The 12461-nt window shown below is 33.3% G+C and overlaps 2 protein-coding genes across 2 annotated transcripts; one reads left to right on the top strand and one right to left on the bottom strand.

Annotated features, from left to right (window-relative positions):
- Positions 1-86: 86 nt before the first annotated feature.
- Positions 87-3938, bottom strand: LOC125219745 (Golgi SNAP receptor complex member 1-2). The gene is made up of 6 exons (XM_048121790.1): positions 3626-3938; positions 2372-2568; positions 1169-1258; positions 1027-1098; positions 368-497; positions 87-281 (listed from the first exon to the last, which is right to left on the bottom strand). Exons 1-6 carry the CDS (start codon positions 3744-3746, stop codon positions 184-186), a joined length of 708 nt encoding a protein of 235 aa, XP_047977747.1. The 5' UTR covers positions 3747-3938; the 3' UTR covers positions 87-183.
- A 7567-nt stretch (positions 3939-11505) lies between these two features.
- On the top strand, positions 11506-12108 carry LOC125219811 (auxin-responsive protein SAUR36-like). The gene has a single exon (XM_048121888.1). The coding sequence runs from the start codon at positions 11616-11618 to the stop codon at positions 12039-12041; it is 426 nt and encodes a 141-aa protein (XP_047977845.1). The 5' UTR covers positions 11506-11615; the 3' UTR covers positions 12042-12108.
- The last annotated feature ends 353 nt before the right edge of the window (positions 12109-12461 follow it).

A 12461-nucleotide genomic window follows, 5' to 3' on the forward strand; every position in this document is an offset into this window, starting at 1 on the left:
ATTGTCTTATTAATAACACTGCGTCATCTGCAGTTTAAGTGATCGAAATGCATTTCCTCTATTAATGAGAGCATTTGAATCATTGATAAAAAAAACCACCATAGACTTCACTAAATATACATGTAAACGGAAAATCCATATGGAAGTCCTCTTCTCTCTCACTCAATTTTGACATAAATCTGTTCACTTTGAGAGCCAATAGATGATAAGAAAAAGCGTACAAGCAGAAATGACAGCAGATAGGATGAGCGTGTCTCTTGATCGTTTTTTTCTGATTGAACCTGTGAGGATGGATCAGGTAACAATACAATCAAGAATGGGTTTTCACGATAAAAGATAAGCAGACAAATATCTATCGAGAAATTACCTATTAGACCACGAATTACTGGAAATTTGTCTCCCAGTACCTTGACCTTTCCTTGAACGTCTCCAAACAGGGCCCTTTGCGAGCCCAAGACTGCTCTGGTTGATTGAGCTTGACTAATAACATCATCAATCTGCAGATCAAAGATTAAATGTCTTATACAGGCTGTATAGAATTTGTGCACGTCATGGCCAAACTATGACAAGAACATCGGCAAAATCAACAAGAAATTTTTGTCTATTTCAATTAGGAGAATGATCTAAGAGTGACCAAGTCAACCAAGAAAGTTAGCTGAAGACGTACTTCATCACTGGGGAAATTTTTCTGAAACTTCCTTGCAACAAAGAAAGCAGAACTAACAGGGTGTTTGAAATTTCTGATTGCTTGATGTCAAGGAGTTCTATTCCAGTATCATGAATTAGACAAATGAAGAATGGACTAGTCATTATCACTACCCCAAGAATACCCACACTTGGAGCTCGTGGAAAATACTGCAATGACACTTCATAAAGGACATCTAATAGTTTCCATAGGGAAATCTCTATAAACACTACAGAATTTCCAACCTCATCCAATGGTCCCACCAGCTCACTATAGCACAAAGAAACATTTCTCTGCAATATGTACCAAGCAAACAAAATAATCAGCAGTTTAAGTCTTACATGTGACATGCTCCCATGTATAGCAGCTCTCTCCCTTAGTAATTGCATTCTTGGAGAGACGCTCCCAGAGGCCTGCATAAATTCAATTTTAGTTCAAAGAAGCACCAACAAGTTGTTAATATTCAAAATCAGGTGCTCTCACCTTATATTCACTGATATCATCCCGCACAGAACTAAGAAGTTCGGCATGTTCCCTCTGGGAGTTAATATTTCCCTTGATTCGCCTAAACTCCTACAGAAATATCCGAAGATAACTTATTCGGTACAGGTGTACAGTGAAGCAAAATTGCAGCTACAGAAGATACAACTTTTAATTACATGTGTCCAACTGCACTACCATGGACACGTTTTTTATTTAATTTTTCTTTAGCCAGATTGTATCCTAACAATGCCGTGGGCTGTATTTATCACCTAGGGCTCCCTGGCAGCAAAAATATCCAGCCAAGATGTTGTCATATGTGATGCAAGCATGCCTTTCAAGGGAACTTTTTCCACTTCAGTGTGTCATATGAAGGGGAAATCATCACATTTGGTAACAACTTGAGAATATTCCACCACTAGGGAGCTCTACTGCTTAGAAACCATTAAGGATGCAGTTCACAGACAAAAGAGTTTGTGTAGCATTTCCAAGTACGTCATAGAGTTAGGTGGACAGCAGCACAATTGTAATAGCAAAAATATAATAGAAGCAGAGGCACATAGGTAGACAAAGCCTTGTTAAGATATATATACTGCAAAAGTCTTAGAAAAATTTGGTTTCATACTACAAGCGATAGATTCTAACCTTTGATATCCCATATAATTTGTGAATATAAGTACAGGAAAATAACTAAGCACCGAGAATTTTATTGCATGTGTAAGAAAAACAGAGAGCTTAATTTGGATGAAATCGACAACAAACAATTCAAAGAAATGAAGCAACATAACTGGCAGCTTAGCTGATATTTAACCCATTTACATAATAAACCATCATCTAAGTATAAAGATAATAATAATAATAATAATAATAATAATAATAATAATAATAATAATAATAATAATAATAATAATAATAATAATAATAATAATAATAATAATAATAATAATAATAATAATAATAATGACATGAATGGCCTATAGTAGTACAGTATAAAGCTTCATGAAGCAAAAATTATTTAAGAATTCTGGATACCAATGCTGCTGAGAGTGATTGTAGCACCAAATTGACAAAGGGTTAAATTTCAAGTGAACGAGCCCTATCTACAAAGTATTCTGACTGGACAACTATTACCATTTTTCTAGTTACTGGATGCAAATTTTATATCAGAAGTATCAAAGAAAGAAAAAAAAAAAGATTGCATACTACCTGCGTAAATTCATGCAGTATGTCTCTGTGCCTAGCAAGCTTTTGTGTAACTGAAGTAGTAGGTGCAGCAGATGTAGCACATCGACTCATTGAATCATTTATATCAAGCAGCTTCTCTAGCAAGGACTGAATCTCCATTTCCATAGACTTCCATGACCTGCTGGATCCAAGAGTTGGTGAACCAGCATCTACATTACCTGGAAGCCCATTAACCATAAGAACTGCAAGCCTTGCGGGAATTTATACTACCTATAGGGAAAAAAAACTATGGTTCCCAAATAAATGGGTTATTCAAAGGGAAAAGATCTTCAAAACCAAACATGGCTCCACTAGACCACTACTTTCCTAAACATGCTCAAGAACGCTGCGTCTTTCTATCAGAAGGAGCTGCACCAAATGCACAATAGAGTAACATGGGCAAGCAAACTACATTGCAGGCCCAGAGGCTATATGAATATAAAGATAGTTAACTTGGTATCACCTTCATTAAGGCTAAGATAAGGAAACAGTGGGAGGGTAACAAAGGTTTACCACATACTACTATATATTAGGCTGACAAACAAAGAGAATAGGTTTCACAGGAATAATTTCCTAAGCTCCAGTTACAGGGGGGGGGACCTGCCCAGCAAACATGAAGAAACCGCATCACAGCAATATGCATCAGAAACTTATATGCTCATATACAGCCCATTAAGCTCATGTATAAACATTGCACAGGTATAGCTTCCGGCATTAGAATTTTCAGTTAAGTGGAAGTTCTAAATATCTCTCATCTAGCCAAACAGAACAGGGTCGATATATTCTTCCATCCTACATTACACTGTTAGATTACTTAATTTCTCTGTCAGTAATTTAGCTAAAATCCTATGGCTCAAATTCCCAAATTGCACATAAAATTGACGAAACCTCATCTACGAGTGCTAATAAACAGATCCCCTATCAACAAGCATCCACAAGTCCACCAACAGGCACATGCAGTGCTTGCGAAAACAAACTAAAATTGTTACGGACAAATCAAAATCAACGGTGATCTGAACCACAGATCGCAGATTTTCTTCTTGTTGTCAATTTATTCCACCATAACATAGGCAGAGTTGTAAAATCCATCCATTCATAGACTTAATTTCCCAAATGCAAATACACTAAACAAGCGTATCCTCGCATTACTATCAGCAATCGCGAAAACCACATCTTAAAATCATTTCTAAAAATCAAAATGGCAGCATGTCAGCCAAGGATGAAGAGAGAGTGTACCTCCGTGAGTGAAGCGAGCTCCGAGCTTAGCATAAGAGGAGAGCTTGACATCGAGATCACCTTCGATCTTCCGAGCTTCTTTCCGGAGCTCCTCCCAACCCGATTCCTGCAAAGCGTCCATATTCGGATCGAAATGGATCCGAGAGAGCGCTCGGCCTCGGTCAGTACAGCTTGTGCACGGATCAATAATCCGAATCGGATAATCAGGAAACGGATTATCGGATCCGAGTGTGCGACAGTTGAGTGTCTACCACTGCAGCAGCAGTTGATTCAGAAATGGAAGACGACGTTGGGTTTTAGCGATTTTTTTATTCTCCTGTTTTTCATTAAACGGTAAAAGTGATCTTAAATTATCACCCCTTGCATCTTTTCAATGAGTTTTGCTTATTTACCTATTTTACTTGCTACGACTACTAATTAAATTCAATTAATATATTTAATTTGTTTTAATTGTGTTAACAAGGGCAAATTTATTTTCAAAATATTTGGTCAAGATCAAGATCAAGGAGCTCTCAGCAGAGCCGCTCACAATTCACTCCTTGTTGCATCTATATCATCGACACATAACGAGCTATTTGATGAGTTTTCTATTTTTTATTTATGTCATTATTATAGTGTCTTATAAACTGCCATAAAAATCTGCTCACCCTCATTTTCTATCTGTTACGTCAGCATTTTATCTTCTAAAATTTTTGTGTTATCAAATATAAATAGCAAATATAAAATTTTTGTGTTATCTTCTAAACCTCCCACCCTTATTTCACCACCATTTTTCATTTTTTATAAAATTTTTGTGTTATCAAATATAAATAGAAAATAACATAGATTTAAAAACATGATAATAACATCTTCATGACATTAAAATGCCGAAAAAAGTACAACAAGAAGCAAACTAAAAAAAGGTTCAAACAAGCTTCAACGGTCCTACATGGGCAGCCTAAGGCAGTCGTAAGATTAACATCGTCGGGATTCATTTAGAGTAGAGTGTGGAAAAAATAGGAAGAGATATGTATGTGATTGGAGTGCATGGATGAATGAAATGAATGGAGAAATGAGATATTAATAGTGTAAAACAGAGAGTACATTTTCAAAAAAAATGAAAGGACGGAATAGCGCCAATTGACACACCCTATCTCAAAGGGCGGCCGGCTCGGCGGTTTTATCCTCCAACTCCATGCAATAGCACCGATAAATCCGCCGATCGCGTAGTGCAGGTAAATCGGCGCTATCACGAGTGCCTTACAAAAATTTAAATTTGAAACAATAAAATCATAAAGAAAAAATAGAATATAAAAAATCAACAATGGTAAGGGCAATAGAAGAAAGTGGAGGAGAGGGGGATGAGGCCGCCAATAGTAATGGACTAATGTAGGCAGTGGCGGACACAGTAAGAGGGGGTGAGGGGCTTAAGCCCTCCCCAAGAAGTTTTTTTTTGTTTTATTTTACTTCTAAAATTTTCAAAATTTTCGAAAGCTAATCATAAGCCCCTGCCAAATCAATGTTGCTGAGGTCTAAATCTATAAAAATTAAATGGTAGGATGGGCTGAACTGAATCTGAAATAAAAAGTTGCAGAGAAAATAAGTAATGGCGGTTGTGCAGCGTGAAGAAGAAGACTCAATTTTAATAAATTTAATATATTATTATTGTATTGAAACAAGTGATGAGCTGTCATCTCTTTTAAGTGATGCGGAGTCTCACTTATTTTATTGCCTTAAAATATGTGTATTTTGTGTGAAAGTTTCTTTTTAAACATAATTCATTTTCTTGATTACTTAGTTTTAAAAAAAGGTTAGTTAATTTTAAATTAAATAATATTTCCTTCTTGACTAAAAATTTCTTTTTAATCATAATTCATTTTCTTCCCATATCATCGATGCAAATTTAATAACTGTTTACTGAGTTTAATCTATAATTCAATTGTTCTCTTTTATTCTTCTTTTTCCAATTTTATGCAAAATTAATTTTTTTTTAATTTGTCATATTTAATTAATACGTGACTATTATGTTGGAAATATGACAAAAGACATGCTATGCAATACATTTGTAATTTAATTTGATTCAAGAACTCTATATTATTTTATAGATAATATACGGTACCATTTTGATTATGCATTAGACTAGTTTTATTTATAAATATTAATGCATATCTTATACTAGTATTTGTTACGGATGTTATTTTTCAGATAACACGGAGGTTCAAAATTTCTACAGTTTTACATTCATATGAGGGGTAATACACAATCATCTATCATTATAAACTAAAACGATCGAAAAATGACCTATGTATTTGGTGTCCGATTATGTATTAATTTTTTTTATCTTAATTCTCTATCTCTACACACACAATTCAGCCCCTACTAACAAAATTTTCTGCGTCCGCCACTGAATGTAGGAAGGGAGAAGGGAGAAGGGAGCAAACGTACCAAAGTTTTTGCCATTTCAAAATTGTGACACCTCCACGGCTCCACATACAAAAGTACGGCATGCAGAGGAAATGAAAATGAGTAAAGAAAACATATGATTCTGATTTGGATATGAGTAGTAATTTATTTTTGGTTGGTCTAATTAGTGGAGCGTGGCATGCAGTTGTTATTCTGGGTAAATAGTAATTATAGTTTTCTAATTCCAAGAACATTTTCACTTCGAAAAATCACAAAGGGCGCCTTCAACTCACGAATACTAGTAATAATATGCTATACTAAATAGTTCGAATAATAATTTAATACTACTCTTTTTTAGTAGTATATAAATACAATTTGTACTTAATATCGTAAAACTAGTTTATACTCTATCCGTCCACGGAAATTAGTTTCAATCTTTTTTTTCATCTTGATCCGCTTTACTATTTGTTCTCTTTTTTATTATACTTAATCCATATTTTTCTTTTTTATTCTCTTACTTCACTAGTTGTGAATTAAAATTCTATCGTTCATATAAATGAGATTAATTTTTTTTACACATAATGAATAATACATTTTTTAAAATCTTTTAAGATAGTAACCACTCCTTTATAAAAGTACTAATGGCATCACAATAGAAGCTAAATAAGGAGTATCTCATTTTAGCTACAACTTGCAATTCTATTTTTCAACTATTAAGTCAACAAATCTCATTATATTTTAGCCACAACATTTGTTATAAAACAAATCTCATTTTAGTTTCATTTTCAACAAAAAATTTCAATTTTAATTTTAATGTTATACTCAAGTAAAATACCATAAATCACTACATTATTAAAATACTAAAAAATGCCTAACACTTCCTCTGTTACACTCCTAAATTTCTTCCATCGGTGTCTTGTTGGAGTCGGTATATATAGGCGAATTTTATTAAAAAATAAAATAAATAATTTTCTATCAATAAATAAATGCATTATAATCGAATAAAAATCATAAATAACAAATTTTTTTTTAAAAAAAGAAAATTGCTATGCGGTCGCCGCATCACCCAAAATAGGGCCGCAAAAATGGTCACATCGTTTGGCTTAGAGCCGTGGTTGTGACTGTTTTAGCGGTCACCCCTTGATTTTTCGTCTGCAATAGAGTCGCATATGCGGCCCCTATATTTGATGGCCTAAGGATATCAAATTCCAAGTTACTTATATAGTTATATTCCGTATAATAAGGATCATAATGAAGTGTTGGCTATCTAGAACTTCTTATTTTTTTAAATATAAACCATAAATAGGAATTGATTTATTAAACGGAGAAATAAACTTAGGAAACGCTGAAACGCAACAGCTTGTATAGTGAATGATAAGGCAAACAGCTTAATTTTCAGCAAACAAATATAAGTACAAGATAATAACATTTCTCTTATTTTATGAAAAATCCATCGCAGTACTTTGAAGTCAACGTTGTACACTATGGCCCGGAAACACCAAATATAGCACAGACAAGTTCAATATATATAATACTACTACAATTTATTAAATTCCACCATCAAAAGTTGGTATCGATTATAATCAAAATTAAATTATTGAATACGGCAACTACTTTTATTGTTTTACGAAGACTTCTGACAGTGAAATATTTATAACAAAATAAAGCCAATGAACATTTAAACGGGTTTAATTTAATTACCTTAAAAGATGCATTTAATCAGCAATTACAACGAATTTATAATTGTTTTAGTTACAGTATCATCTTTAACAGTTTTGTGATTACAAAACTAGTACCAAAAATTAGTGCGACGTGTCATTAATTATATTGACTATTTCAGTAATTCTGTGCATTCGAAATGTTCAACCAAGACAAATTGACCATGTTGATGATGAAGTGGAAAACCGAGATGGAAAAGGAAATTTGAGAGCTTTCGTCAAAATTTTGGAAGTTTCATAATAAGTAACATTGTCCAGTTCATAAACAGCAGCATTGCCTTGAGAGTTGAGTGTGTACACGTAAAAATTGGTCAGAAATGTTTTGAGATAATTTCAACATTAAAATCTTAATGGTGTTGATGTTTTAATAAAACGATGAAAGAAAATGTTTAAATTGAAAATGTATCAATATGTCATGATTCCTAAGACAAATAATCCAATTTAAATTAATACTTGATCATCTGTATCAAGTTAGATGCATCATATTTTGTTTTAGACTATTCCAACTCCCAAGCTATTTGTATACATCAATTTTTGGCAAAAACTTTAATACTCTCACAATTTATTTTCTTTTATACTTTATTGTTAATGATCACATTTCTTCTTCTGATAATCAGTTAGTACTTATGAGGAAGGGAAAAAACAGCAAATTAGCTAAAACCCAGCTCTTAAAATGACCAAAAGGTTCAAACTCCCCAAAATTGACTAGTATTTAGTTTGAAGTTTCTAAATCGAACAAAAGTAGTAGGGCATACTTAATTTCTTCCAAATTGTTTGTATAAGATTAAATATGAGAGTTGCGAGTTGAGAGGGATAGGTTGGAGTGTTGGGAATATTAAAAGGAAAAATTGAGGGCAATAAGCGAAATTCCAGCCACAAGCTTTGAACTAAATGGATTTCATATGTGGAAGCATTATCAAGTCGGCTATTGGGGTCCTACCAACCTTTGAAATCGTCGAATTATAAACTTTAAAACATAAGAAGAGTACAACTCATGTACGGATTTTTATATTTAAAAGTAACGACCATGTACTTCGGAAGTCTCCAAGAGTTACACCTCCACACCAAATATTTTTATACTACTATTGTTTTAGTGGAAAGAAAATTTATTAAAGATTATACTCATAAAGGTAGACTTAAATCAAAGATAGAATTAAGCGTATATTACACTTAATTATATGCTCCATCCGTCCACGAATAAGAGTCTCATTTTTCCATTTTGGTCCGTCCACGAATAAGAGTCCCGGTTCATAATTACCATAAATGGTAAAGAGACCCCACATTCCACTAACTCATTCCACTCACATATCATTTAAAACTAATATATACAAGTGGGACCCATATTCCACTAACTTTCTTTCACCTATTTTTCTTAACATTTCTTAAATTCCGTGCCATTTAGAATTGAGACTCTTAATTATGGACGGAGGGAGTACTTATTTTTTATAGGTAATTTATTGTGTTCTTAAAGCGGCTTTAAAATTGATAGGTAATTTATATTACTACTAGTCCTATTACAGCAATGCCATAATATCAATAAATCATTTTCCTAATATGAAATGTCTAGTTTAATACTCCTACATTTGCTTAACTGGCGCAGTGGTGCATTAAATAATTTACGAAATAGATATTACAGATAATTAGGAGTAGCATTTTTAAGATACCGAAGGACTTTAAAAAATTATAAAAGTTAGTAACTAACACCCACATGTGACTTTTCAGATTAGGAGTGATATAATTAAATCATACACTACATTGAATTTGTTTAAATTCTTTTGAAAAAATCAGAATAACATGGAAAGTAAAATATTTTTATTGACGACTCTGTTTAGATACACGATACAAATCATGTGACGAATAAAGTGTATATGGAGTAGTAGTATTATAAAAGGAGAACTTAATATCACAGCTTTTTTGCTATTTGTGCGATATTTCAAAATCTACTAAGATAAAAAAAAATATTTATACGTGTATAATGCATGTCAAGTAGGGGTGACAAAATGGGTAGCGGATAATGGGTAATTTCCATCTCGACCCGCTACCCAACGATAACTGGAAACGGAGCGGGATCGGGTAGTGTGTTTTAGAGTTTTGCAGGTAGCAGGTATACCCACTACCCGTACGGGTATACCTGTTAGTTCCGATAATACCCGTTATTATTAGTATTAGCTATATTTCATCTTTTAATACTCCATCCGTTCCATATTAATAGAGGTATTTCAAATAGTTAAAGTTGAGAAAAAAAAAGTAAATAGTTAAATAATAATAGCCATATACGCACGCACTCATTTTGAAAAATTAACAATAAATAGTTAGAACGGAGAAAAAATAAAGTAAATGAGATAATAATGTAGAGAAGAGTATTTATATTATTATATATCCAAAATGAGTGAACAAAATGAAATGTCTCTATTAAGGCGGAATAGTGGAAGTACTTTATATAATCTAAGAGTTCTTTTAAAACATTTTACATTCCAACGAACATATAATTGAAAACTCATCGGAACTAGCTATAGAGTGTCCCCTCACTTTTATTCTCAATCAATTCAATGTTTACCATCGATATTAATAAAGTAAATTAGGGAACATTGACGGTTATTATGATTTTCAAATTTTTTATTAGGATTCCAGGTCGGGTACGGGTACTCGCAATGTCGGATATGGGATACCCGACACGGGTATCGGGTAATCCCGGTTTGTCGTGGGGCGAATATTGGGACAACAAATTTGGCTAAAATCGGGTACCGGTATCCGATAAAATTCCATAATTAGTATTTCCAGATAGGAAAATAATAGTTCTAAAATTCGTTTAAGATTACAATTTAATACTACTAGTGTAATTACTTTTTCTTTTTAGAGTGAACTATAAATATGGTCCATAGATTATAGGTTTATCTCGCTCATAGTCTCTGAGCTTTAAATATATCATCAAACATTCCTGGACTAAGGGTTATCTCGAAAATGATCATTTTTCACTGTTTTCGGTCGAAAATGCCCTTTTTGGGGATTTGGGCAATTTGATCTTTTTAAACTTTTAACATTTTAAATAATATATTATTTCAATGATGTACTAAATCTGATATTATTTCCAAATTATCATTCTTCTTCCTATTTGTCATCCTTCATTTTGTTTCTTTATTTCAATATTAGATTTATTTTTATAAAATTAAATTTTAAATTTTAATTTTTAAATATCAATAAATTTTTTTAATTAAATATTTATAGTGTCCATGAATTAATAGTTTTAAATAAAAAATTTTAGTGATATTTAAAAATTGAAATTTAAAATTTAATTTTGTAAAATTAAATCTAATATTGAAATAAAGAAACAAAGTGAAGGATAAGAGAAGAAGAATGAAAATTTTGAAATAATATCAGATTTAGTATATAACTGAAATAATATCAGATGTAAAATATTAAAAGTGCAAAAAGATCAAATTGCCCAAACACCCTAAAAGGGTATTTTTAACCGAAAAAAGACAATTTTCGAGATAAACCCTTACTCCAGGGATATCTGATGATATTTTTAAAATTCAGGGACTATGAGTGAGATAAATCCATTGTGCATATATCATTTACGTAGTTCATTCTTCTTTTTATCTTTTAATTTATTTAATAATTTCGTATTTTTATCTTTTAATTTATTTAATAATTTCGTATTAAAACGTGACGCTTGCTGTCTAGATATTATGCGGTAAAGGAGCTGAAAACGTTGAAAGACACAGCAATAAGCGTGTGGGGAAGCTTCCTACCTATTTGCACACGACTTGTTATATAAATTGCTGCTCCAGTCCTCACCTCTGTACGGATTTCTCCTCCAAAATCCACCATGATTTCAATTCTTCCCAAATGTTTCTGAACTTTCGTCTATAAATCACAGAATTAAAAGCATGGGCAGAAGACGAGGCATCTCGCTGAAACACCGCGTCGCCGCAATTTTCCCCTCTCCAGCGCAACGCCGCAAATTGTGCGGGGTGATCGGGTGGGCTCACAAGGTCGGGTTGAAAGTGAAATCGACGCTAGCGCAGGCGGCGGGAGGGAAATACAAGCGGGATCCGGTTTTGGGGAAGCCCGTACCCGTTCCTAAGGGGCAGATGGCGGTGTACGTGGGGCAGAGCGACGGGGCATTCGAGCGGATTCTGGTGCCGGTGGTGTATTTCAACCATCCGTTGTTTGGGGATTTGTTGAAGGAGTCGGAAAATGAGTTCGGGTTCAATCAGCCGGGCGGGATAACTATACCTTGTCGTGTCGCCGAGTTTGAGCGAGTTCAGACCCGGATTAAGACGGGTCGGAAGACTTTAAGTTTACCTTTGTAATTACCCTAGCTAGCTCTTCCCCCAATTTTCACATAAAAATATACACACCTTTTGATTTTGTGATCAATTTATTTAAATACTACTGGTAGGAGTAAATAGTAATATGAAGGGCTGGGCAAATTTTACAAACCAGATGCTCCTTATCAAAACTTATGTGTTTCCATTTTCAACTATCTACCAAATTAGACTCTAATACTTTTTTTTTAAGTCTTCTCTCTCTGATAATTTAGTCTTATTTTCACTATTAATATTTTAATTAATCTATACTACTAGTAATTTAGTACAGCACTACTCCCCCCATCCCAGAGAAGTTGGTACACTTTCATTTTTAGTTTGTCCCACAAAAGATGTCACATTTCCCTTTTTGGAAAAAATTCTCTCTCACATGAATATAAAAATTATATTTTCTCTCTCTATTTA

Source organism: Salvia hispanica, chromosome 4 (assembly GCF_023119035.1).
Source record: "Salvia hispanica cultivar TCC Black 2014 chromosome 4, UniMelb_Shisp_WGS_1.0, whole genome shotgun sequence".
NCBI classification, from domain to species: Eukaryota; Viridiplantae; Streptophyta; class Magnoliopsida; order Lamiales; family Lamiaceae; genus Salvia; species Salvia hispanica.

Coding starts and splice junctions, on each gene's coding strand:
- LOC125219745 (XM_048121790.1), bottom strand. CDS start 3,746: ATGGACGCTTTGCAGGAATCGGGTTGGGAGGAGCTCCGGAAAGAAGCT. Junction 1,099..1,168: donor ATGATATCAGTGAATATAAG/GTGAGAGCACCT, acceptor GAATTTATGCAG/GCCTCTGGGAGCGTCTCTCC. Junction 498..1,026: donor TACATGGGAGCATGTCACAT/GTAAGACTTAAA, acceptor TTTGATCTGCAG/ATTGATGATGTTATTAGTCA.
- LOC125219811 (XM_048121888.1), top strand. CDS start 11,616: ATGGGCAGAAGACGAGGCATCTCGCTGAAACACCGCGTCGCCGCAATT.